Raw genomic sequence first — 26,951 nt, 5'->3', positions numbered from 1 at the left:
AAAAGCTCGATTCCGTGAAAATATTCAGAACATAAATTTCACATTACACAACTTTCAAAAGTATTATGATTGATTTTTACTTGTATAATTTTATGTCAGTGCCATAAATCCAGAATATGTATTTTTTTGAATGAAGTTACTGAGTATTTTCTACTTTGTTGCTATTATAAACATTCCGTAATTAGAAGATACCGTTCAGGGCTCCCATGTGTAAGTATCTTTGGAAACATTTTGTGTATTTAATGGTCTCTTTTCCAAACTAGAAAGGAAGGTCCTCAAGGACAAGAATCAAAGCTTAACTCCAGTTTGCATGTCCACATCCAATGCTATGCTTGAGACTTTGCAGTCTCTTAGGAAACATTCATTAGATAATTGAATAAATGAATAAATTAACAGGGATTTCTATACTCTCCAGAACTGACAAAGTACACCAGATATTCAGAAATTGAGTGATTTATGACAATGGGAACACTTGGGTGTCTCTAGTTTGGCCATCGAGGGCTGTGCAAAGAGAGCGGGTGGTGCATGTGCAAGACAGAGCAGACTGACATGTGCGCAAGGTGGAGCAAGTCTTCTTCACCCTCCTAGCCTGGCCATGGCCACAACTCAGCAGTAATAATGATCGCCTCAAGAGACTGGCCACCTCCTTTTCAAGACATTGTGTTTCCTCTAAATGAAGGGAGAACCACCTACTTTTAACCCAGAAAGTAGCAAAACAAAATCCTTTGAAGTATCAGATGGATAACCTGGATAAAGTCTTTTTTTTTTTTAAGATTTTATTTATTTATTTGACAGAGAGAGAGAGATCACAAGTAGGCAGAGAGGCAGGCAGAGAGGGGGAAACAGGCTCCCCGCTGAGCAGAGAGCCCAACATGGGGCTGGATCCCAGGACCCTGAGACTATGACCCGAGCCGAAGGCAGAGACTTAACCCACTGAGCCACCCAGGTGCCCCCTGGATAAAGTCTTAAAGCCAAAGAGAGCACCGTTGCTGAATATAAATGAAGAATTTTAAAATGCATGTTGTACAGAACTGAAGTGCTCTAGACAGGGGGTGTGGGGGGGGACAACCTCCCAGGGACTTGTTTTTTTCCCACTGAATTAAAACTGTTAGGACTTTATTTTCTGCCTTGCTTTTGTGACAGCGTTGGCATTAAGGAGTTCACAGAGATGTGAATAGGTAATGACTGATCATTTCGGATATTAAAAATCGCTAACCTTTTCTTTCTGCTCACCAGAGACCTCTCAATCCAACTTTCACAAAACAAAACTGCAAGTGTAACTTCCATTTGCATATTTTATTTTTCCAGAAGCTGCAGGCCAAACCCCGAGATACAAGAGTTCTGTTTGTGGGCAGGGCAAGCGCCTGACAGAACGGGACCCCTTGTGAGAATGTAGATGCAGAAAAGTTGGCATAAATAAATGAAGTTTACATTTTGCTCATTTCCAGTAAAGTATGAGGAATCCATGGGGGATCCCTTTCCTCATGGTTATATAATTCTTTCCACTTAATGCATTTTAGTACGTTATAGGATTCCCATTTAAAGTCAAGTAGTAGTTGGAACATGTTCAATATTAGCAATTGTCACACTCTTGTTTGCATATATTCGTGTATTATTGACATGGAAAACTTTTTTTTTTGGATTTTGATATTCACTTATGAAATACATATGCTCCCTAAAAGAGATCTTGCAAGTTCTCAATAGTAATTGGCTTTAAAAATCAGTTAAGTATTCTCATTATTTTTTTTTCAGAAATAATTTTTATAAAAGGCCAATAATTACAAGTGTGGGTTACTTTTGCCTCTGCTGAGATTTTGAGAGCTATACTAGCCACTCAGTTTAGACAAGCTGCCTGAAGAATTACATCTAAAGTGTTTTCACAAGTGGCTTTAACATCCTTCTCAATCATTCAAGTTTCATTGGTCTCTAAGAGAGCAAGAAAAAGGTGGTCAGGTTTTCTTTCCTATGACGCATACCCGATGTTTTATGAAATTGACGTGACGTCACCAAATAATGCCAAGTCAATACAGCGATCTTGTCAAAATCATTAACCAATTCTTGTATATATGTTCAAAGATATTCAAGGTGTATGTAAGACTTTGCATGCATCTTCCCATTTTTTTTTTTTCATTAATGGGAGCGCAGTACACACTGTTACAGTTAGTGACTCTGTTGCAGTCTAAGAGCAGAGATAGAGCCGAAGAAGAAAAGCAATCATTGTCTGTATCCATGATTTCCCACCTGCTTGCTTTGTGGGCAAGAGTTCAAAGTAGTTAGGGCCACGAGTTTGAGACTGTATTTTTGTCTCCAGATAATATGGGTGTTCTGCATTCTTTTCCATTGATGCCTTTACAGATTTGACTTTCATCACCCACCACATACTGGCTTGTGGAGTTATTCTGTACGGATTTAGATTATTGCTAGCAAGGTAGCAAAAATTCTGCTGTCAGAGCTCGGAGGCTACTAACCACATTCACTGACCCTGGAGTATATGGGGGGAAGTGCACACAACTTAGTGTTTTGTTTTTTTCCTTCACATCAAAGCTGTCAGGGAATAGTTATCAAAAACTGTTTTTGCGATGCATGTCAGCTTGTGAAAATTGAGTTGATGTAGCCCCAACCTGCATCCCTCTGGTCTCGAATACTTAATTAGAAAGAAAGCACACAGTGAGACAGTTGGGACTTGATCTTTAAAATGACAATGAGCTATAATTAGATTTGAGAGTATAAATGAGTAGAAAAGGGAAGGTTTTATGAGAAAGTTTGCACATGATTAATGTCTAGAAAAGGCTTATCTAATATTTTAGGAATCTGTGTCATTTTCCTTTTGTGGCTTATTGATTCCTTTCAAGAACAATTACATTGTTAGCATTACTTGAGATCAATATTAGATTTAAGTGATTCAGAAGTAAATATTGCTCTTCTAATTAAAAACCTGCCATCTTACTTGGACTTAAAGGGCGTTTTTCTTGTGTTATGAATGGTAAGTAACATCTGGGAAGTTTAGGCTTATTTGTTTTGTTTTGTTTTGTTTTTAGCCTTTACAAAAGTGTCACCCAGTGATACATCAGTGACTTACACCATTTTTTTTTTTTAAGAGAATATGCCTCATGGGGTTAGGATTCCTATACACATTAACACAAGTTTTCCAAAGTAACTGAGTGAAATATAGCAGACCTTTTCTGGAGCTCACCTAGCAACCTCCCTTAGGCTTAAATTATGTGCTTTATTGTGTAGTTCTTCCAGGGAAAATGGAAAGAGACCCTCTGAAAGAGTTTCTTAGCTTCTCATGATCTGGACTTGGCCTCAACAACCCTCAAAGCCAAGCCACTGGTAACTCTTGGTCTTAGAATCTCCACTCCACACTTCTTCCCTATCCTTAAACACTGGCCATATGAAGACAGTAGACCTACAATCTAATATGTGCCTGGCACAACACAGATACCTCATAAAACTTACTGAATGAATAAACCAATCAGAAAACATTTATTGTGGACCTAACAATTAAGAATATGGCAAGACAGACACAGAGATCAAGGCATGGGAGTGTGTATTAAAAATGCCAAGAAATGCACCAGTCTGTAGAGAATGGGGGAATATGTGTGTCCTGGTGATGTCTAAATCTACTCCAGATAGGAATTCAACTCTGAAAATCATATAGGGGATTCATTTAAGTGAGGGTAAAAGAAATAGCCAAAGGAAATGTATTCAAAAATTGCAGAGTCAAAAATATCCGTCTTATGACCATGAATTTATGTGACATGATTGGAATATGTTTGATTAAATATATGTTAGCTACTTAAAAGAATAGCCCACAGGGCACCTGGGTTGCTCAGTTGTTAAGCGTCTGCCTTCAGCTCGAGTCATGATCTCAGGATCTTGGGATCCAGTTCCCCATCAGACTCCTTGCTCAGTGGGGAGCCTGCTTATCGCTCTTCCTCTGCTTGCTGCTCCCCCTGCTTGTGTTTGTGCTCTCTCCCGCTCTCTCTCTGTCAAATAAATAAATAAAATAGTTTTTAAAAGTAGCCCCAGAACATCAGGACTGTCTTAGATACCCATTTGTAGACTGGAACTATGGCAAATATGGTTTTGTGAAACCCATTTTATCATATAGAAAAATGGAAGCTTACTCAAGACTTAACAAAAAGCAGTGACAAAAGTCAGACCTATGGGTGCCTTGGTGGCTCAGTCATTAGTTTTCTGCCTTCAGCTCAGGTTATGATCCCAGGGTCCTGGGGTCCAGCCCCACATCAGGCTCCCTGCTCAGTGGGAGTCTGCCCCTCTACTGCTTGTGCTCTCTCTCTCTCTCTCTCTCTCTCTCTCTGTCTCCCTCTCTCTCTCTCAAATAAATAAAATCTTAAAAAAAAATCAGAGCTACACAGTGGAACAGTGATTTGTCTCTGAGATGCAGTATTTATTGTATGAAATAATAAATGAAAGCCAAGAGATTACTTAACAGATTTGCTTCATTTAATCATTAAAAAAAAATACCAGGGTGGACAAAGGAAACAGAGAAAGCAGAAATAATAAAGTCATTGAAATGGAAGAGTTAATAGTGATTGGGCAGGAAGCTGAAGATACAGATGAAATAAAAGCAAAATCAAAAGTGAATCACAGCCTTCTGTCTCGACTGATGAAGACACTGATGATATTAGTTGGTGGAAATAAGGTAGATGGAGAACAAAGCTCTTCTAAGAGGAAAATATTGAGATCAAAGAAGGACATAGTCCATTTTAAATGATTTCAGACCACATGTGTGCCACCAGCTACAGAAGGCTATGTCGTCTTCCCAGATCTGGGCAGGATTCTAGTGTTGGGTCTGGTGGAAACTTCTCTCTTTCCCAGGATTATAGGCTCACCCAACAAGGGAATGCCTAACACCTAGTGCTGAGAGGAGGCTGGAGGCAGATGGCAGGAAGGGCCATGAGTTCTTCTCATAGCTCAGCAACACCACGGGGAGGATGGAGCACAAGCTCGGTGGCCACAGCTGTTTCCATCTGATGCCAGGGGGACCTGGCTACATTGAGAGGGCCAGGGAGGGATCCAGTAGAAAATATGGGAGTGAGAACACAAGAAAATTGCAGAATAGGAGCCACCCGGATTGAAGTTGATGTGAGAGTAATGAATACATCCTCCAAGAAAGAATATGTAACCAGATAAGGGAAAACCTTGGAAATAAATCCTCAGGTTATGCCCTCTTGAAGATGGGCCAGGGGATGAGGAGGGAAACAGAAAGACTGAGGGGCAGGAGAGAAGTCTGCTAGGCATGTAGTTCAGAGCAAAGGAAGTGTTCAAGGCAGAGAAGGGAATTAAAAGGTAAAGGATTGTTTTTTACAGACCGGGCAAGATGAATGACATCAAGCTGAGTGGATGACCTTAGTTCTGTTGATTAGACTTGTGGGGAAGCTCAGTGGTAAGCCGTCCTCTGCTGCTCTCCTGCAGCTGGCTTTCCCTTTTATTTGTCATGTGTCTGAGTTATTTTGGGCACGACTTTTATCTATAAGTCACTTTTTTTTTTGTTTTTGACCTTGTTTATTTTTATCACATCTGTTTCGAAGAATTGAGTTCTACATGAAAATGTCTGGCATTTTAATTCCATTTCCCAGATGCATTTACAATAACTATTTATACTTATTTTTGTATTTAAGCATATGCATGATTCATGCCCATCTTTCCATATTCTGATGCATCCCTTTTTAAGATCTATACTTTGTTGCCTCTCATGGATTACTCCGTATGTCTTAAACTTTGTAGGAAGGATACATATGTTGTGGGTTCCAAGTATGAAATTTTCTTTTGCTTATACATGTAACATATGAGTTGACAGGCTATTACTGTCTTGAGTTCAAACTTTTACTTTTTAAAACTGTATGTTTTCCCACTATTTTCTGTATTTTTACTTATTTATTAACTTATTTAGGGAGAAAGAGAGAGGAGGGATGGGCAGAGGGAGAGAGAATATCTCAAGCAGACTCCCTGCTGAATACAGAGCCCGACAGGGGGCTCCATATCAGGACCCTGAGATCATGACCTGAAACCAAACCAAGAGTCAGTCACTAAAACTACCAAGTCACCTTTCACCGGTATATTTTGAGAAATTCTTTTGTCTATATTAATTGTTGCTGGTATATGATGGTCCCTTTCCACCTGCAAGCTTACAGAGTTCATCACCCCAGGATAGTTTTAAGTAATGTCAGGGCTACAGAGAGATTGGCTGGTCTCGCCTCCTCAAGCCCCTACTGGCCAGCCATGCATGGGTAATTCACCGTCACTCTGTCCCTGAGTTCTTCCATTTGTAAAATGAAGACAAAACAACATAATTGAACTATTTTCTTTTTTTATTTTTTATTAACATGTAATATATTATTAGGCCCAGGGGTACAGGTCTGTGAATCACCAGGTTTACATACTTCACAACACACTTCATAGCACATACTTTGCCCAACCACCCTCTCCTTACTCCCCTACCCCCGGCAACCCTCAGTTTGTTTTGTGAGATTAAGAGTCTCTTATGGTATGTCTCCTTCCAGATCCCATCTTCTTGTTTCATCTTTTCCTTCCCTACCCCACAAACCATCACTTTGCCTCTCAACTCCCTCATATCAGGGAGACCATATGATAATTGTCTTTCTCTGAATGACTTATTTCGCTAAGCATAATACCCTCTAGATCCATTGACATCATTGCAAATGCCAAAACTTCATTTCTTTTTTTTTTTAAGATTTCATTTCTTTTGATGGCTGCATAATATTCCATTGTGTGTGTTTGTGTGTGTGTATACATATATATGTATATATACACACACACATATATATCACATCTTCTTTATCCATCCACCTGTTGATGGGCATTGTGCTATTGTGGACATTGCTGCTATAAACCTGTGGGTGCACATGCCCCTTTGGATCACTACATTTGTTTCTTTAGGGTAAATGCCTAGTAGTGCGATTGCTAGGTCATAGGTTAGCTTTATTTGCAAGTTTTTGAGGAACCTTCATGCTATTTTTCAGAGTGGCTGTACCAGCTTGAATTTCCACCAACAGTGTAGGAGGGTTCCCCTTTCTTTGCATCCTCTCCAACATCTGTCATTTTCTGACTCGTTAATTTTAGCTATTCCAGCTGGGTGAGGTGGTATCTCATTGTGTTTTTGATTTGTATTTCCCTGATGCCGAGTGATGTGGAGCACATTTTCATGTGTCTGTTGGCCATCTGGATGTCTTCTTTGCAGAAATGTCTGCTCATGTTCTCTGCCCATTTCTTGAATGAATTCTTTGTTCTTTTTTTTTTTTTTTTTTTGATACATTGTTCTTTGGGTATTGAGTTTGATAAGTTCTTTATAGATTTTGGATACTAGACCTTTATCTGATATGCCATTTGCAAATATCTTCTCCCATTCTGTCAGTTATCTTTTGGTTTGTTGACTGTTTCCTTTGCTGTGCAAAAGCTTTTGATCTTGATGAAGTCCCAATAGTTCATTTTTGTCCTTGTTTCTCTTGCCTTTGGTGATGTTTCTGGAAAGAAGTTCCTGCAGCTAAGGTTTAAGAGATTGCTGCCTGTGTTCTCCTCAAGGATTTTGATGGATTCCTTTCTCACATTGAGGTCTTTCATCCATTTTGAGTTTTTTTTTTTTGTGAGTGGTGTAAGAAAATGGTCTAGTTTAATTTTTCTGCATGTGGCTGTCCAATTTTCCCAACACCATTTGTTGAAGAGACTTTCTTTTTTCCACTGGACATTCTTTTCTGCTTTGTTGAAGATTAATTGATTGTATAATTATATTTTTACTTCTGGGCTTTCTATTCTGTTCCATTGATCTATGTGTCTTTTTTTTGTGTCAGTACCATACTGTCTTCATGATGACAGCTTTGTAATAGAGCTTTAAGTCTGGAATTGTGATGCCACAACTTTGGCTTTCTTTTTCAACATTCCTCTGGATATTCTGGGTCTTTTCTGGTTCCATATAAATTTTAGGATTATTTGTTCAAATTCTTTGAAAAAAAATGGTGGCATTTTGATAGGGATTGCATTAAACATGTAGATTGCTTTAGGTAGCATAGACATTTTCACAATATTTGTTATTCCAATTCATGAGCATGGAACACTTTTCCATTTATTTGTGTCTTCTTCAATTTCTTTCATAAGTAATTTATAGTTTTCTGAGTACAGATTTTTTGCCTTGTTGGTTAGGTTTATTCCCAGGTATTTTATGGTTTTAGGCGCAATTGTAAATGAGATCAACTCCTTAATTTCCCCTTCTTCAGTCTTGTTGTGGGTGTATAGAAATGCAGCTGATTTCTGTGCATTGATATTATATCCTGACATTTTATTGAATTCCTGAACAAGTTCTAGGAGTTTTGGAGTGGAGTCTTTTGGGTTTTCCACATAAAGTATCATATCTTCTGCAAAGAGTGAGAGTTTGACTTCTTCGTTGCTGATTTGGATGCCTTTAATTTCTTTTTGTTGTGTGCTGAGGCTAGAACTTCTAGTACTATGTTGAATAGCAGTGGTAATAGTGGACATCCCTGCCATGTTCCTGATCTTAGTGGAAAAGCTCTCAGTTTTTCTCCATTGAGAATGTTATTTGGGGTGGGTTCTTCATAGAAGCCTTCGGTGATATTGAGGATGTACCCTCTATCCCTAAACTTTGAAGATTTTTGATCGAGAAAGGATGCTATGCTTTGTCAAATGCTTTTTCAACATCTATTGAGAGTATCATATGGTTCTTGTTCTTTCTTTTATTAATGTATTGTATCACATTGATTGATTTGCAGATGTTGAGCAAAACTTGCAGCCCTGGAATAAATCCCACTTGGTTGTGGTGACTAATCCTTTTAATTTACTGTTGGATTCTATTGACTACTATTTTCACATCTGTGTTCATCAAGGATATTAGTCTGTAATTCTCTTTTTTGATGGGTTCTTTGTCTAGTTTTGGGATTAAGGTAATGCTGGCCTCAGAAAATGAGTTTGGAAGTTTTCTTTTCATTTCTATTTTTTTGACGAGTTTCAGGAGAATAGGAATTAATTCTTCTTTAAATGCTTGGAAGAATTCCCCTGGGAGGCTGTCTGGACCTGTGGTCTTATTTGTTGGGATATTTTTGATGACTGCTTGAATCTCCTTACTGATTATGGTTCTGTTCAGGTTTTCTATTTCATCCTGGTTGACTTGTGATAGTTTATCCATTTCTTCCAGATTGTCAAATTTGCTGGCATATAATTGCTCATAATATATTTTTATAATTGTTTGTATTTCTTTGGTGTTGTGATCTCTCTTCTTTCATTCATGATTTTATTTTTTTGGGTCCTCTCTCTTTTCTTTTTGATAAGTCTGGCCAGGGGTTTATCAACCTTACTAATTCTTTCAAAGAACCAGCTCCTAGTTTCATTGATTTGTTCTATTGCTTTTTTAGTTTCTGTTTCATTGATTTCTGCTCTGATCTTTATTATTTCTCTTCTTCTCCTGGGTTTAGACTTTACTTATTGTTCTTTCTCCAGCTCCTTTAGGTGTAGGGTTAGGTTGTGTATTTGAGATCTTTCTTGTTTCTTGAGAAAGACTTGTATCCCTATATATTTTCCTCTCAGGACTGCCTTTGCTGTGTCCCACAGATTTTGAACTATTGTGTTTTCTTTATCATTTGTTTCCATGAATTTTTTCAATTCTTCTTTAATTTCCTGGTGAATCCTGGTGAATATGCAGAGTTACCCACTTGATTTTGGGAATATTTTGGTCTCTTAGAAGAAGCTACCTTCCAAAATTTTAAAGAAAGAATATATAGTATTCTATATTTATTTCTAATAATAAATAGATATTAATATATTAATAATAAATAGATATTTATTTCTAATAATAAATAAATATTAAGTATTTATTTCTTTATATCTTTCTTTATTCTTTATAATATAAAGTATATATATATATATATATATATATATATATATATACACACACAAATAAGGATAAACATGATGAAGGGATGGAATATGACTGTAAAGATGAAAACTTAGAAAAATTTCTAAAAAATGAGTTGATGAGATAAGTTGGTTGGGATAAGAAAGAAAAAGAAAATGGAGAGAATTTGCTCAGGCTGGAGACTAGAACAAACCCTGTGCTAGATTTAGGGTATATTTTGATCTATTAGAAGAAGTTGTCTCCCATATATTTTTTTTTTTTTAGTTTATCAAGTATCTATAAATTTTTATTTTTTATAAACATATATTTTTATCCCCAGGGGTACAGGTCTGTGAATCACCAGGTTTACACACTTCACAGCACTCACCAAAGCTCCCATATTTTTTTAGAAGAAAAAACCCTATGTGTATACAAAAGATAAAGTTAGATACAATGAAAGATCAAATGTGACTCTAATAATAAATGTTCAAAAAGTTTTTTTAAAGAAAGATATTGTTAAGATAAACTAGTTAAAAGAAACATTAAAAGAGGAAAGAGTAAAAGTTAAAAAAATTAGAACAAGAAAAAAAATTAAAAAAATTTAACTTTGCAAGACTAAAGAATCATGGGGAGAAATCCATGAATTCTGTGCTTTGCTTTCCCCTCCTCTGGAATTCTGCTCTTCTCCTTGATCAGTGAGCTTGGTCTTCACTGGATTTCTGGCTGATCTTCTGGGGGAGGGGCCTGTTGTAGAGATTCTTAAGTGTCTTTGCCTGAGGCGGAATTGCACTGCCTTTGCCAAGGGCCAGGCCAGGTAATCTGCTCGGGTTCGCCCTCTAGAGTTTTTGCTCCCTGAATGCTTTCCATAGAGCTCTGGAGGACTAGAATGAAAATGGCAGCCTCCCAGTCTCTGGCCCCAAGGAGCTGAGAGCGTGGGGTCCTATTCCTCAGTGCGCCCTTGGAGACAAGTGCTCAACCACTCCCGTTTTCCTGGTCTCTGACCGCACTCTGAGCTCACCCGGCCTGTGACCAAACGTCTCTCTCTCTGGCACACAGCCCCATTTAGAGTCTCCAAACCCAGCAGATCCCTGCTGCTCTTCCAGGGGGTTTCTTCCTGGATTTGCCACTTGTGGGGGTCCCTGCTCAAAGAGCAATGGTGTGACTGTGCCACGGATCACAGTTTAAGGTAACCCCAAGTTGAGAGTTCACTCCTTTGCTCTGTCTCTGTAGCCAGCTTCCCCGTTCTAATACCTGCAAGCTCTGCTGCACTCAGACACCCCAATTCTTCTGTGACCCTGGGGGACCTGAAACCACACTGTCCCTGTGAGGGCTCCACCCCCACTTAGGCTCTGGGGTGATGTCCATCAGTGGAGCAGGTTCTGAAGGTTCCGATTTTGTGCTCTGTTGCTCCACTGCTTGCCGGGAGCTGGCCCCTCCTCCCATGGTCTATCTTCCCTTGGCTTTGGATTCATTTCTTCACACATCCTACCTTTCAGAAAGTGGTTGATTTTCTGTTTCTAGAATTGCTGCTTTTCTTCTCTTCAATCTCCTGTTGGATTTGTAGGTGTTTGAAATGGTTTGATAACTATCTAGATGAACTCCTGCTACCTGATGTCATCTCAGCTTGCTGCTACTCTGCCATCTTGACTCCTCCCCCAACATAATTGAACATTATATGCCATGAACAGCAGCTGTCCATCGTCCCTGGGCAACCACAACATTATCACTATCTTCTATGAGGTTGACTACTTTAGATACCTCATATAAGTATAATCATGTAGTATCTGTGCTTCTGTGATTAGCTTAGGTCACATAGCATAATATCCTCAAGGTTCATCCATGTTGTCACAAATGGCAGGATTTTATGATTGTTTAAGACTGGATAATATCCCATTGTATAGAGATAGCACATTTTTTTAAATTCAGTGATGAATCTTTAGGTTCTTTCCTCATCTTAGCCATTGTGAATGATGGGAGTACACAACACATATCACTTTCAGATCCTGATTTTCATTAAAAAAATAATCCTGGCTGTATACCTAGAAGTAGGATTGCTGGGCTATAGGTTAGCTCTATTTTTAATTTTTTGACAGACAGACCTCCATACTGTTTTCTAGACTGGTCACACCAATTTGAATTCCTACCAATAGGAATTCCTAACATTTCAATTTTTCCACATCCCTGCTACCATTTTAATTATGTTATGTTGGTCACTATATATGGCACATCATTAGTTTCTGATGTTGTGTTCCATGATTCACTGCTTGTGTAGAACACCCAGTGCTCCATGTAATCCATGCCCTCCTTAATATCCACCACCAGGCTAACCCATCCCCCCACCCACCTCCCTTCTAAAACCCTCAGTTTGTTTCCTGGAGTCTGGAGTCTTTCATGGCTCATCTACCCTTCTGATTCCCCCTCTTCATTTCTCCATTCCTTCTCCTAATGTCCTCCATGCTATTTCTTATATTCTACAAGTAAGTGAAACCATATGATAATTGACGTCCTCTGCGTGAGTCATTTCACTCAGCATGATCTCCTCCAGTCCCATCCATGTTGATGTAAAAGTTGGGTATTCATCCTTTCTGATGGCTGAGTAATATTGCATTGTATATATAGACCACATCTTCTTTATCCATTTGTCTGTTGAAGGGCATCTCAGCTCCTTCCACAAGTTAGCTATTGTGGACATTGCTGCTATGAACATTGGGGTGCATGTGCCCCTTCTTTTCACTACATCTATATCTGTGGGGTAAATACCCAATAGTGCAATTGCTGAATCATAAGGTAGTTCTATTTTTAATTTTTTGAGGAATTCCACACTGTTTTCCAAAGTGGCTATACCAGCCTGCATTCCCAGCAGAAGTGTTAGAGGGTTCCCCTTTCTCCACAACCTCTCCAACATTCATTGTTTCTTGCCTTGTCCCTTTTTTTGCCATTCTAACTAGTGTAAGGCTAACATTTGTTACGTTCTGGATTTTCTTGATAATAGCCATCCTGACTGGTATGAGGTGATATCTCACTATGGTTTTTATTTGCATCTCCGTGGTGATCGGTGATGTTGAGCATCTTTTCAAGTGTCTGTTACCTGACTGGATGTCTTCTTTGGAGAAATCTCTATTCAAGTTCTTTGCCCATTTTTTAACCGGATTATCTGCTTTGTTTTTGTTGTTGTTATCCTAGAGATCTGCCATACAACATTGAACCTATAGTTAACAACACTGCATTGTACACTTAAAAATATTTTTTAAAAGTAGATCTCATGTTAAATGTTCTTACTGCAATAAAAAAAGAAAAACCATACTTACTTTGTCAGACCAACATGAAGATTATATGATAGCATTTGTGCAGAGCAAGTAGTGTCTGCGATATAGTAAATATTCAGTAAGCATTCTCTGTCATTGTTTTTATATTTATGCTGGTCTTTTTCAGGCTTTGAATCTTTGATATTTGTCTTCTATACTTATTGTTTGTACTCTGTCACCTTTTTGCTTTTCTTTTCATCTGCATTCTGTGAGAGCCTGTGAAGGTCCAGTCTATTGAGCATGAGATGGGGGATGAGTGAGATGTGGGGCAGTGGAGGAGTTGAGCCTCTGGCCTGTCACTGTGACCCCGTTTTCCCAGCTTGATGTCTTTTCACAGTGTGTTTGCAATGGAAGAACCAGAGCTGAGTGTTCTGTGCTTGGGTTTCTGGTTGACCAGACCAACACTACAGCTGCATGCGATAGCTCATGTGGCTTCACCTTGGCCCTTCTACCCAGCATGATAATGTAGGGCCCTCCATCCCTTCTCTCCCCAGCCCCAAGCTGTCCTTACTGCAGAGTCAAAGAATCCCAAAGTGTTCAGGGAAATCTCTGTGCCAGGAATATTATCAGCCATAGTGGAGACTAACACATCAGAAAAATTCCCACACAACCATGATCATTATTAAGACTGAAATATCTTGAGAAATTCTAGCACAGCAGGATTTTATGAGCATAAAGCAACAAGAACAAAATGCAATGACCTAATACTCAGTGAACACAGTAAGAAAGAGAAAATAGCACTATTATATAAAATTCTTTTAAAAAGCAAAAAGGCGTGTAATATGCAAGTTAGGTTTTCCTCCCCAAATGCTGCACACTGAACAATACCAGAATACCACTAGTTCATGATAACAAAGACAGATATTCCCACTTGTAGATATTTGAGGCAGCTAGGGGTTGGCTGACCTTGTTTTCAGGCTGAAGGTTGTCCTCAAGTCTGGCTTACATACCTCTTCCTTCAGGGATCCATGCTTAAACTAGCCTGCTCTGTGCACAGGGAAGGACAGGACCATGAGAGAACTTGCCTAAACACATGGTCACATGTCCAGCCGTGTGTCCCAGGTTTCATAGTCCACTGACCAAAACAAGTCCCACAGCCAAGTTCAGAATGGTGAGGCCAGAAGTGGAGGAAGAAGGATTGATCATTTACTGAACAATTGTGCAAGGTACCTCAACAATCTAGTTAAAAGATATTTCTTAAATTCATTAAAATAGTTGCCTTAGAAAAAGAGGTAAGAATGAGTTGTGAGGATAAAAGGATGTAAAAGACAAAGAAGTATGTCTTGATCCACCTATGGCAATGTTTCATAAACTATGGGTTATATTAACTTAAATCTCTATCTTTGTGTTTGAAACAAAATAAAAATCTCCCAATATTTATTGAATGTTTGTGCATCCAGTATTAATTAAGGGCACTGCATGGAATATTAAGAACTAACATTGTCTAGTTTCCTTGACCAAGAATTTCAAACTTGTAGAGTTGGAAATCAAGTAGAAATGACAGACCGTAAAAAGCTCTAAGAAGTGAATCTTTAGGGTGCTCTGAACTTAGACAAAAGAGAGACTGATTTGTCTGAGAAGTCAAGGAAGGGTCTGGAAAAAGTGACAGAAAGCTAAGGTCTGAAATAAAAAGAGGTATTTCCAATGCACGGAGGTATTTTCCAATGGCAGAATTAGACCCTAAAGTCGGAGAAAGAAAAATAATTTTCAAAAACCAAAAGGAGGTAACTTTGCCAGGAGTCTGGAAAGGAAAACCTGTGTCAGAATCTATGGAGTTTGATAGGCTTGAAGAGAGTGACAAAATTTCCTTTCCTAAGAAAAATGGGAGGGTTTTAAGGCAGAAGGGACAGGATCACTAATCACTAGCTCTTCTGTGGTTTCATTCCTATTTTTAAGTTCCTTTGGGTTTATGAGTTCGTTTATGTGAGGCAAGTTGATTGTGTGCCCACTGTTATTTTTAGAAATTTCTACAATGTATCTCAATGAAGAAATTTTACAAAGAATGCATTATTTGTTATTTGATGTCTTGAGGGGATTGAGTTATGTTTACCTTTGAAAAACGTATTTGCCCAAAGATTCAGAGTTAAATTACCCTGACACAAATACTTCTTGGGATTTTGGATAGTTATGTTGATACCACATTGGTAGAAACTCAACTGTATGCACAGTCTATATTATATTAGGTCAGTGACATCAGCACAAGGCACCTGTCTCTGAGATTTTGACTCACTGTGTTGTCCACACCTGGCAGTTACTGTGGATGTCAGACAGTGGGGAGGAGAGAGGAAGAAAGAAAAGCACATTTCTTCTTAGTGGTCACATGGAGAGTTTGACTTCCCTTAGCATTTGGTCAGATCCACTAATAAAGCTATTATGATTACAAAAAGCAATATAAACCACTTTGCAGTAATCCCTAATGCTAAATCATACTTGGGAGGTTCGGTGAATCACACTGTTACAAAGTAAATCAGATTAGTTGCTTTCAAGGACATTGGGAAAAAGAATTTTGGAAACCACATCATGGAGAACAATATTTGTATACTTGAAAACAAATTACTTAATGTTTGTGTGTAATGGTAATAATAGGTTTAGTATTCCCTGATATAATATGATTGCCATTATTACAAAGAAAATTATGTGGGTCTGAATAAGTAATTTCTTGATAATTATGTATATAAGAAAAATTACTAAATCAAGATATCCCCTGATATTAAGAACTTAATTATTTTGGTCCATTATAGGCTCATTGAAATTCCCTCTGTTTGTAAGTTTAGAAGATCTTTCATACAGACCTTCTGTAGTAATTAATTACATTCTCACCATCATTAAGTCAAACTATATTGTGTTTAATGCTCACTATAGAAATGGAAGCCCAAAGTAAAAATGAACTTAGTAAAAAAGAAAATATTGTAATCTTAAGGTTCTGTTTTCTTGATATAAATTTACATTTATTCTGCCACATTGATTATACCCACCCCATCATTGTATATAAATGTGTTACTGTTTGATGTAAAAAATCGAATGTCAGCACTATGATGACAGGATTTTTTTTTTTTTTTTTTTTTTGGTCTGTCATGTTCCCCTCATCTAGAAAAAAAAAATGTCTGGTTCAGAACATCACTGTATCACCACCTTCCTGTCTATATGCTGAATAAATGGCCATTCCAGTAGTATTATCTCATACTAATATTTATTGAGTCTTACACAGTCAAATTTAGTAGGGAAAAAGACATCACAAAGTTGAAATACCTTTCACATTTTGGAAACCACACTCTATTTAAATAAGTCACATAATACCTCAAATCATATTTGAAAAGAAGCCTAATACATGAACAAACAAATCAATTAATTCATTTATTAATAGGTGATATTAAATCATGTCCTTCCTGTAGGCAATTAGGGTTGGCAAACATCCCGAGTCTTTCAAAGCCATTGACTAATGTCACCAGGGTTGGCATGTGTGTTTAACCAGGAAAAATGATATTGTACTGCAGTTACTTTACTTCTTGAAACCTCATCTCTATTTAAGAATAATAAGAACATTGCACTGGATTAGTACTTGGGTTTGATGAAGAATGAAAGCACTTAGTCAATATCAGGCACATAGATGGTAGTTGGTATTTCCTCCTCATCATCTTTGCTTTCAGGGAGATGGCAAACTTCCCAAACTTTGCCTCTGGTTTGGTACAGTCCTTATCTACTCAGCATTTATTAACTTTAGGGTATCAATGCCTGGACTCATTAAGTACTTCTAGTGTCATCTATGGCAGTGTATAATTTGGGAATAAAGTTTTCATGAAAACACCATGCTAATTGGGTCTCTACAATGCCCCCCAAAATATATACATATGTATGTATTTTTTAGATTTTATTTATTTATTTCAGAGAGAGAGAGCAAGAGTGAGCATAAGAGTGAGTCAAGGTGGGGGGTGATGAACAAGAGAGAAGCAGACCCCCTGCTGAACAGGGAACCTGAGGTGGGGCTCAGCCCCAGGACCCTGAGATCATGACCTGAGCCAAAGGCAGATGCTTAATGACTGAGCCACCCAGGTGTCCCAAATATGCACATATTTTAATAAAGTTTTTTTTTAAACCAATGATTAGCAAGGTATTTCATTTAAATAGACATCTTCAATTTATGTCACTTCATAATGATGAATCTCTACTTTTCTTCCCTTGAGTGGAAGATAAAATATTCAAAATCTTGACACATAAATTTTAGCTTGTCGCTCTAATGCTCAAACAATATACCAGATTGGACTCCACATGTGACACAGTCACAATGATCCCTATAAAAAAAGACTGCATGTAGAAGGCTCATCTCATGTTCATAGGGATGTGCCTGCATTATAAACATTAAGACCTGTGATCTAGTTCTAGCACCTTCAGTTAGTAGCACCCATACTTCTCCTTTACAGCTTTTATCAGAAGTGTTAGTGTTTATCTGTGCCCCTTCTTTCTCCCCACCCCACACCGTTATGAGGCCCATAAGTACAGAAGCACATCTCTCCTTCTCCTCATTGTCTATCATTCTGAGAGATAAATAGGAGCCATAGATGAGAATCTATGAATAGATATTAGCGGGCTTTAAATAGAAAATGTGCCAACAATTTAGCCACTTTCTAAGATTAGTAAAAACTCTTAGTGATCCTCCAAACCATATACAAAATTACCTGTGTAATGATGATTCTCACAGTTACCAACAAATTACTCAGGAATCTCAATCCTGTTCAACAGTAGATTAACCCACAGTGTAACTTGGATTAGACACATTGTGTGATGCAGTGAGTGTAAGAAAACATCATCCATATCTTAATAATGTAAGTCATATGAGGATTCCTTTGAAGGAAAAATCCAGAGGATTATGTCATTCTATTAAAGGATGGGCTTAACAACAGAAGGTATTAAATATAATTAAAGAAAGCTGAGAAGTAGGGAATAGATAATGTTTTATATTTAGCCAGTCCAGAAAAAAAAAAAGAATTTTCATGATGATAGTTTCATTTCTGAAATACTAGACTGAGGGATTTTTCTGGAATGAATGTTTATTCTCCTCCTATCTTCTACTTTTGGGGAACTTTCTTTCCACAGATTCCATTATCATCTCTTTTCTGATACATTTTCCCCAAACAAAAATCACTGTTATAATCTCCACTTCCTTTCTGCTCTCAAAAAATGTGCTCATGACCACTGGAAGCAGGGACTTGGGTGATGCATATTTTCAACCACAGTAGGGGTTCCATATACAGCCACACCCCCATGGAAGTAACATAACTGGAGTCATCTCTCACGGAGCTCACAGTCAAGGGACAGAGATATGCTGCAAACCCATGAACAAGTAAATATGAAATATAAATTCAGATAGGGATACATAGTCTAAAGAAAATACAATAGGATTAACTCAAGTGGTTTCTGAATGGATAGAGGCAGAGGAGGGGTCATCTGAGAACTGGGTGTTGGAAGGAACTAGCCACATAGGAGTGAGACCAAGCATGAACAACGGACAAATGAGTGTTGGGGTAGATGTGAGGTTGGTGTTCTAGGATGGCCATTCTTGCTGAATTACTTCAAATGATCATCAGGAAGGTAGGAATATGAGATGAACTCCATCTTCCCAATTCAGTTTTCATTCCGGTACCCTCAGGACTCAGCTGCATGTAGTCAGTAGATGTGTCAAATGGATGAAGGAATGAAGGAATCCATCATCTAATGACTTCATCCCTGCATCATAAAACATACAAGCAAGATTATAAATATTAGGGAATAGATAACTTATAACATTTTCAACTGCTGATATTGCATATAATTTTTACATTTAGATTTATATAATTTTTAATTTCCATAGTCTCCGTGAAGCAAGGTCAACGTTTCCTGCACCCCTCGAGTGGTTAAGCTTCCATTAATACCATGGTTCTTTCTTCAAAATTTGTTTAAGGAAATATATCCTTCTAAAGGAGAATGTGTCACATATTTGAAAATTTAAGAAAAAAAAATCTCAAACTCTTGTTGTGAATGGAAGTGACATAAAGAAAGTTTGCTCTACTGGCTCCTAATTATTCTTTCCAAATCATGGTTATATGAAGTCATGCTTGCTCCAGTGGATAGATAAGGTCAGCGGGATTTATAGAAAGTACTGTCACAGTAAGTGAGGAGACGTCGGAAAACTGTCCTGCTCTGCTTCTCACATGTCCTCACTTCCCATAAAATTTTAAGAAGGAACCCACTTTTTTTAGCCTTCAAAAGACTCCAAGAGACATAATGATAGGATTCTCTATTTTTTGCCACCCCTGCTGAGAAGAGAATCTTTGCAGAGAATTTTACCACTATCTTCTTGAATTCATGTTTATGTCTTGTTTTGTTTTCTTGCAATTTTTTTTTCTTTTGATAATGTCTCTTCATGGTGGCCAGGTAAATAGAGCAAAATTCCAAAATTGTTTAGTCTTTTTTTTCTTTTTTCTTTATGATTTTATTTATTTATTTGACAGAGAGGGATCACAAGTAGGCAGAGAGGCAGGCAGAGAGAGAGAGGAGGAAGCAGGCTCCCTGCTGAGCAGAGAGCCTGATGCGGGGCTCGATCCCAGGACCCCGAGATCATGACCTGAGGTGAAGGCAGAGGCTTAACCCACTGAGCCACCCAGGTGCACCTCATTATTTATTTTTTTTTTAAGATTTCATTATTTATTTGACAGAGAGAAATCACAAGTACATGGAGAGGCAGGCAGAGAGAGAGAGAGGGAAGCAGGCTCCCTGCTGAGCAGAGAGCCCGATCCGGGACTCGATCCCAGGACCCTGAGATCATGACCTGAGCCGAAGGCAGCAGCTTAACCCACTGAGCCACCCAGGTGCCGCCCCCCATTATTTTTAAAAAAATTTTTAGATTTGAGTATGTTTTACACACAGTGTCACACAAGTCCAGGTGCATGGCACAATGATTCACTTTATACCTTATGTTGGGCTTACCCCAAGTGTAGCTCCCATCTGTCACCATAAACACTATTACAATGATTCTATTCTTCTCATGCCTTTTCATCCCCATGACTTACTCACCCCACAATTGGAAGCCCGTGTCTCCCCTTTGCCCATTCTGCCCTTCCTCAACCTCCTTCCCTCTGGCAACCATTTGTTTGTCCTCTGTGTTTATAGGTCTTATTCTGCTTTTCATTTGTTTATTCGTTTTGTTTTTGAGGATCCACATGTCAGTGTATCATATGGTTATTTGTTATTTCTTATTCTTACTTATTTCACTTAGCACAGCACTCTCTAGGTTCATCCATATTGTCACAAATGTCAAGATCTCATCCTTTTTTGTGGTTGAATAATATTCCAGCATATAATATAGAATTACATCTATCAGTAGACATTTGAGTTGCTTCCATATCTTGGGTATTGTAAATAATGCTGCTAAAAACATAAGGGTGCATATATCTTTTTGAATTAGTATTTTTGTATTCTTCAGTAATTTTAATATTGGAATTGCTAGATCATCAGAAAGCCTTGTTTTTAATTTTTTTGAAGAACCTGCATATTGTTTTCCACAGTGGCTGCAGTTTGGATTCCCACCAACAGAGCATAAGGGTTCCTTTTTCTCCACATCTTCACCAGCACTTGCTTTTTTTTTTTTTTTTTGTTCCATTATGACAGGTGAGAGGTTAGATCTCATTGTAATTTTGATTTGCATTTCTGTGCTGATGAATGATTTAGAACATCTTTTCGTGTGTATCTGGCCATCTGTGTCTCTTTGTCAAGTGACTGTTCATGTCTCCTGCACATTTTTAATTAAATTATTTGGGGGTTTTTTTTGGTGTTAAGTTGCTTAAGTTCTTGATATATTTTGGATACTATCTAACCCTTAATTGATTATGTGTTCTGCAAACATCTTCTTCCATTCAGTAGGTTGTTTTTTAGTTTTGTTTATCCTTTCCTTTGTTTTTGCAGAAGGTTTTGTTTTGATATAGTCCTGATAGTTTATTTTTGCTTTTGTTTCCTTGCCTCAGGAGACATATCCAGAAAAAAATGTTGCTATAGTCAATGTCAGAGAAATTATTGTCTGTGCTCTTTTCTAGGATTTTTATGATTTCAGGTCTCACATTTAAGTCTTTATTTGATTTTTATTTTAATTTTTTATATGGTATAAGAATGTAGTCCAGTTTTCCCAATACCATTTGTTTTCTTTTAACATTTGATTTATTTATTTGACAGAGAGAGATCACAGGTAGACAGAGAGGCAGGCAGAGAGAGAGAGAGAGAGAGGGAAGCAGACTCCCCGCTGAGCAGAGAGCCCCATGCGGGACTCGATCCCAGAACTCTGAGATCATGACCTGAGCCCAAGGCAGCGGCTTAACCCACTGAGCCACCCAGGCGCCCCAATACCATTTGTTGAATAGACTTTTTTCCATTGAATATTCTTTTTCTTAAAGATTTATTTACTTTAGAGAAAGAGAGCACACAAGCAGAAGGAGGGACAGAAATCCTCAAGCTGATTCCCCTCTGAGCACAGAGCCCAACTCAGGGCTCAGTCCCAGGACCCTGAGATCATGATCTGAGCCAAAACCAAGAGTCAGCTGCTTAACCGACTGAGCCAGCCATGTTCCCCACCCATTGCATATTCTTGCCTCTTTGGTCAAAAACTAATTGACCATATAACAATGGGTTTATTTCTGGGCTCTTTATTCTGTTCCATTGATCTATGTGTCTGTTTTTGTGACAGTACCATACTGTTTTGATTTTGATAGCTTTGTACGGTATATTTTGAAATCTGGGATTGGGATGCCTCCAGTTTTGTTCTTTTTTAAGAGTGCTTTAGCTATTTGAGGTCTTTTCTGCTTCCTTACTCATTTTGTGATTGTTTGTTCTTGTTTGGTGAAAAATATTTTTGGTGTTTTGAGAGAGAGTGTATGAAATTTGTAGTTTGTTGGTAGTATGGACATTTTAATAATATTTATTCTCCCAATCCATGAACATCGAATACCTTTCCATTTGTTTGTGTCGCCTTCAGTTGCTTTCATCAGTGTTATCCTTTCTAGAGTATTCCTAAGTATTTTATTGTTTTTGGTGCAGTTGAGAATGAGAATGTTCTCTTTGTTTCTCTTTCTGCTATTTCATTATTAATATATAGAAACACAAAGGATTTCCGTATATTGATTTTGTATTCTGAGACCTTATTGAATTCATTTATCAGTTCTAGTAGTATTTTGCTGCAGTTTTTAGGGTTCTATATATAATATCAAGTCATTTGCAAATAGTGGAAGTTTTACTTGTTCCTTACCAATTTGGTTACTTTTATTTATTTTTTCTTGTGTACTTGCTGTGGTTGGGACTTCTAGTTCCATGTTGAATAGAAATGGTGAGAGTGGACATTCTTGTTCTTATTCCTGATTTTAGGGGGAGAGCTCTCAGTTTGTGGTTTATATTTTTATATCTCAGGGAAGGTTTATATTTTTAAAGATAACTTCAATAGAATAGAAGCAGAAAGTCAATTAAGAGTCCACTGCAGGAAACAAGTGCATAGAGATGAGAATAATCTACATCAGGCATGCATTTATTGAGCTATTAGCAGGACTTCAGGATGGTTTGGTTGTAGAGTCCAAGAGAAAGAGAAGGGTCAATGGTCACCTCTAGGCTTTTAGATGGACCAACTTGGTCAAAGGTAGGGCCATTGGTCTAGTGTGGAGAAGGTGCACTTTTGGGAGAGGAAATCAGGATGCTAGTTTGGGATATGCTGAGATAAAAACAGAACATCTAAGTTGACCACCATATATATATATATATATATATATATATTACCTTGGAGTTTAAAGGGGGAGTATAGCTGGAATGTAAATGGGAATTATAAACACATAGAAGTTGTTTAGAGGCACAAGACTGGAAGAAATTGCAGAAGCTGAAAATAGAGGTAAAGAAGGTAGATATTCCTGTGACTGAGTCTTGGGAGTGCTTTCCTCCATAGTGTCGGTTCAGGTTTGTGATCAAATCTACCACATACCAGCTCTGTGCCCAAACTCTTTACTTGACCTGAGGGGTGACCTATGCCCAGAGAAGATTATGTAATTCCAGTTTCACTTTATGTAATTCAAAATAAGACCAAAGTAAACCCTAATGTAAGTAAGTCAGTTTTAACTATTTTTTGTAGTCTTTAAAAATGTATCAAATATTAATTTCTTTTTTAAATGATTTTTTTTAAATTTAACTTTATTTTCTCAGTGTTCCAAGAGATTTACTATCCCAATTTATCTTGTTCTATATCTGGGACAATTTCACATCCTTTAACTCCCTATAAGCCTCAAGTTCATTAACTAAAAATAAAAAATGGACAGTTGAATCTACATGTATCATCTTTAGTATAGTTCTTGGACATAATAAGCATTCAACAAATGTTAGCTATCATTATTTTACTATTATTACTATCATCATCATTAGTAATGTTTTCCTAAATGATTGTTGTGAGGACTAATTTATTTATGAAAAAAAACCCACAAAACTAGCATGTTTAACAGCACAGAGCAGCTGGTGAATAGTTTTGTCTCCTCCATTTCCATACCCATCCCTCCACTTTACAACAGACCTCCATGCTCCATCATTCTCTGTGTCAGAGTTCAAATAATCATGATAAAAGAACACCATTTATAATTGTCTCAGAAGGTAAAAAAAAAAAAAAAAAAAAAAAAAATAAGCAGACATGGGGTTTAGGTCAGGTGAGATTCCTATAATTAAAGGACAGTGGAAGAGAAGACACCCAAAGCAACATTAATTTATTCTGTCACAGAAATAATTTTCAATAACAGGTAGTAAAGATACTTCATTGGTTCAGGGGCAGTCATCCAAAAGAAACAGAGATTCTGCTGTATTTCAGACCTCGAAGTGTGAGTGCTAAATACAATTTTTCACTTCTAGAAAGCCATGCGTTTTATACATCGGTTTGCCGCCATCAATACCCTTTGTTTTCATTTTGCAAAAGTGAATTAATAATATATGATCTCATTTTAGGGATTGCCCGCAAGTCGTGTGAGGTACAGAGTAGACGATGCCCAGTTTCCTTATCCTGCCAGTATTTTTGACGTAGAAGAAGATTCTGGAAGAGTAATAACTCGAGTCAATCTTAACGAAGAGCCTACAACAATTTTTAAGGTCAGTGCAGTGTTTTCCTTACCATTATCTGTTTGATATTTAACTTCTGAGAGTACAGTTTAATAGATGACCGTACATGTTTCCATTTTTCTCCTTTCAATTTTTTTAAAAAATTACAAAATAATATATATTTTACCAGGAATATACTTAGAAAATATAGTTAAGCTGAAAGAAAAAAAAAAAAAACAACCACCACACACAGAATTGATATTTCACATTTTGTGGATAACTAGAATTGAGCAGTTTAATATCTATCCTTATGATAACATTTCATACAAATGCAAGTATACACGTGTGTGTTTGACCCTAATATGATCCTATTATTCATACTGCTTTTTTAAAGTGAGTAATATATTGCCTATGACAGTAAATATTGTTAATGGTATTATTTTAATGGTTGAACGATGTTCTATTGTATGAATGCGCTATTATTTTTTTTGTCTTACACTTTGTTGTTGGATTTGATGTTTCTAGTTTTTTGTTGTAATAATATTTGCTGTTGTGAAACTCCTTGTACAAATATTATTTGCCGGGGCGCCTGGGTGGCTCAGTGGGTTAAGCCTCTGCCTTCGGCTCAGGTCATGATCTCAGGGTCCTGGGATCGAGCCCCACATCAGGCTCTCTGCTCAGCAGGGAGCCTGCTTCCCTCTCTCTCTCTTTCTCTGCCTGCCTCTCTGCCTACTTGTGATCTCTGTCTGTCAAATAAATAAATAAAATCTTTAAAAAAAAAAAAAAAACAAATATTATTTGCCACCTTTTTGATTTTCTTTTTCCTTAAGATAAGTACTGAGAGGCAAGATTATTGGGTCAAGTTTATGTACTCATGATAAGTTCTACTTCAGGAAAATTTGAAATATTACTACCCTTCATTATTGTCATAAATATTTTTTTTATTAAATGTTTGAGTGTTCCCATTTTTGTAATTCCTTAGAATAATTTTTTCATTGTGAATAAAACCTTTGACCCTCCATTGCAGAAATGCCCTCATTGGTTAACCTCGTGTGTGTCAGTGAGTACTATACCTCACATAATCCTAGCACTGTTGGGAGCAATTGTTCTCTTGGTTCAGTGTTAACCCAAGGATAAAACATGGGCCCAAGGATCATCCTTAGTTATGGTTTCGTCTGGGTTGAACTGGTTTAAATTAGTAGCCTGCAGGTTCCAAAATGACAGATATTCCAGAGAAACACATAATCTTGAAAATATTTAGCATTTCTTAAATAGAATCATTCTTCTTGATATAATATACATTATCCAAAAAGGAGCAATTATAAACAATGCTGTAGTAATAAATATTATTACTTGAGACATCTTGAGATGAAAGCTTTTCTGCAGTTTGCATCATTTGAACAGTTTCTACTATATGGTATGAACTTGGTTTTATATGTTTTTAAGAGAGTGTATCTCCAACTCTGTTAAACTGTAAAGATTTCCAGTTTTATCCTCCAGAGTGAAGTATTTCTGCCCTGTAATCTTGCAGACAATTAATTCACGGGAAAAATTAATTTCTTTTTTGTAAGGAAACTAATTAGCTTTTTGCTATCAATGTGACTGAATTTAACACTTTTTAAATAAGTGTCGGTGCTCATAATGGCCTGTGTTTTTGCTGTGGGCACCAGTGGGACTGTGGGAGAGAAATCAGTTTAATCATTGGAGAGCTGTAGTATCACATACCTGTTTTTTTGTAGTGTTTTATCATAGCGTTAGTAACTCCACTTCAAGTTTTCTTGTCTAGGAAATTAAAAAAAAAAAAAAAAAAAGAAAGAAAGAAAGAAAGAAAAAAGAAAAAAACACCCAACTGGTGGGATTGTTGTGAAGAGCAAGTGAGAAGATAGGTAACATATCCCAGCAGTCCAGTACCTGCTCCATGGAAGACAGTGAGAAATTGATCATTGCTCCCCCTCCTGGAACCAGGCAGTCCAGTGATTAAAAATGATGCTTTACTTGCTTCTTGCTAATCCTCTTTAACATGAATCTTTATTATTTTTTAAGTTGGTGGTTGTTGCTTTTGATGAGGGCGAACCTGTGATGTCCAGCAGCGCCACAGTGAAAATTCTGGTCTTACATCCTGGAGAAATTCCACGCTTCACGCAAGAAGAGTATAGGTACTGATTTCTATCTGTTTTTGTAAAATGTGTAAAGGTTTTTTGTGTTGCTCTGTTTGGGCCTTTCAAAACTGAGGTGATTTGAATTGATCAATGATATGACCTTCTCGTTCTCATTTAAGTTTTTCTAAATTAGCTTAATATTACATTTGTTTATTTATTTATTTATTTATTTATTTTCAAAGTAACAGTATTATTGTTTTTGCACCACACCCAGTGCTCCATGCAATCTGTGCCCTCCACCTGGTTCCCCCAAACTCCCACCCCTCGCCGTTTCAAACCCCTCAGATTGTTTTTCAGAGTCCATAGTCTCTCATGGTTCACCTCCCCTTCCAATTTCCCCCAACTCCCTTCTCCTCTCTAACTCCCCATGTCCTCCATGCTATTTGTTAGGCTCCACAAATAAGTGAAGCCATATGATAATTGACTCTCTCTGCTTGACTTATTTCACTCAGCATAATCTCTTCCAGTCCCATCCATGTTGCTACAAAAGTTGGGTATTCATCCTTTCTGATGGAGGCATAATACTCT

The 26,951-nt window shown here is 37.5% G+C and overlaps 1 protein-coding gene across 1 annotated transcript in view; it reads left to right on the top strand.

Annotated features, from left to right (window-relative positions):
- PCDH15 (protocadherin related 15) overlaps positions 1–26,951 on the top strand; it is a 1,700,294-nt gene that overhangs the window by 1,491,727 nt on the left and 181,616 nt on the right. Inside the window, exons 24-25 of the mRNA XM_082719991.1 lie at positions 24,175–24,315; positions 26,308–26,420. Of these exons, the coding sequence (XP_082576117.1) occupies positions 24,175–24,315; positions 26,308–26,420 (254 nt within the window). The remainder of the gene's footprint in view (positions 1–24,174; positions 24,316–26,307; positions 26,421–26,951) is intronic.

The sequence above is a fragment of the Mustela nivalis genome, assembly GCF_964662115.1.
Source record: "Mustela nivalis genome assembly, chromosome: 2".
NCBI classification, from domain to species: Eukaryota; Metazoa; Chordata; class Mammalia; order Carnivora; family Mustelidae; genus Mustela; species Mustela nivalis.
This window is presented reverse-complemented; position numbering and strand designations above follow the sequence as displayed.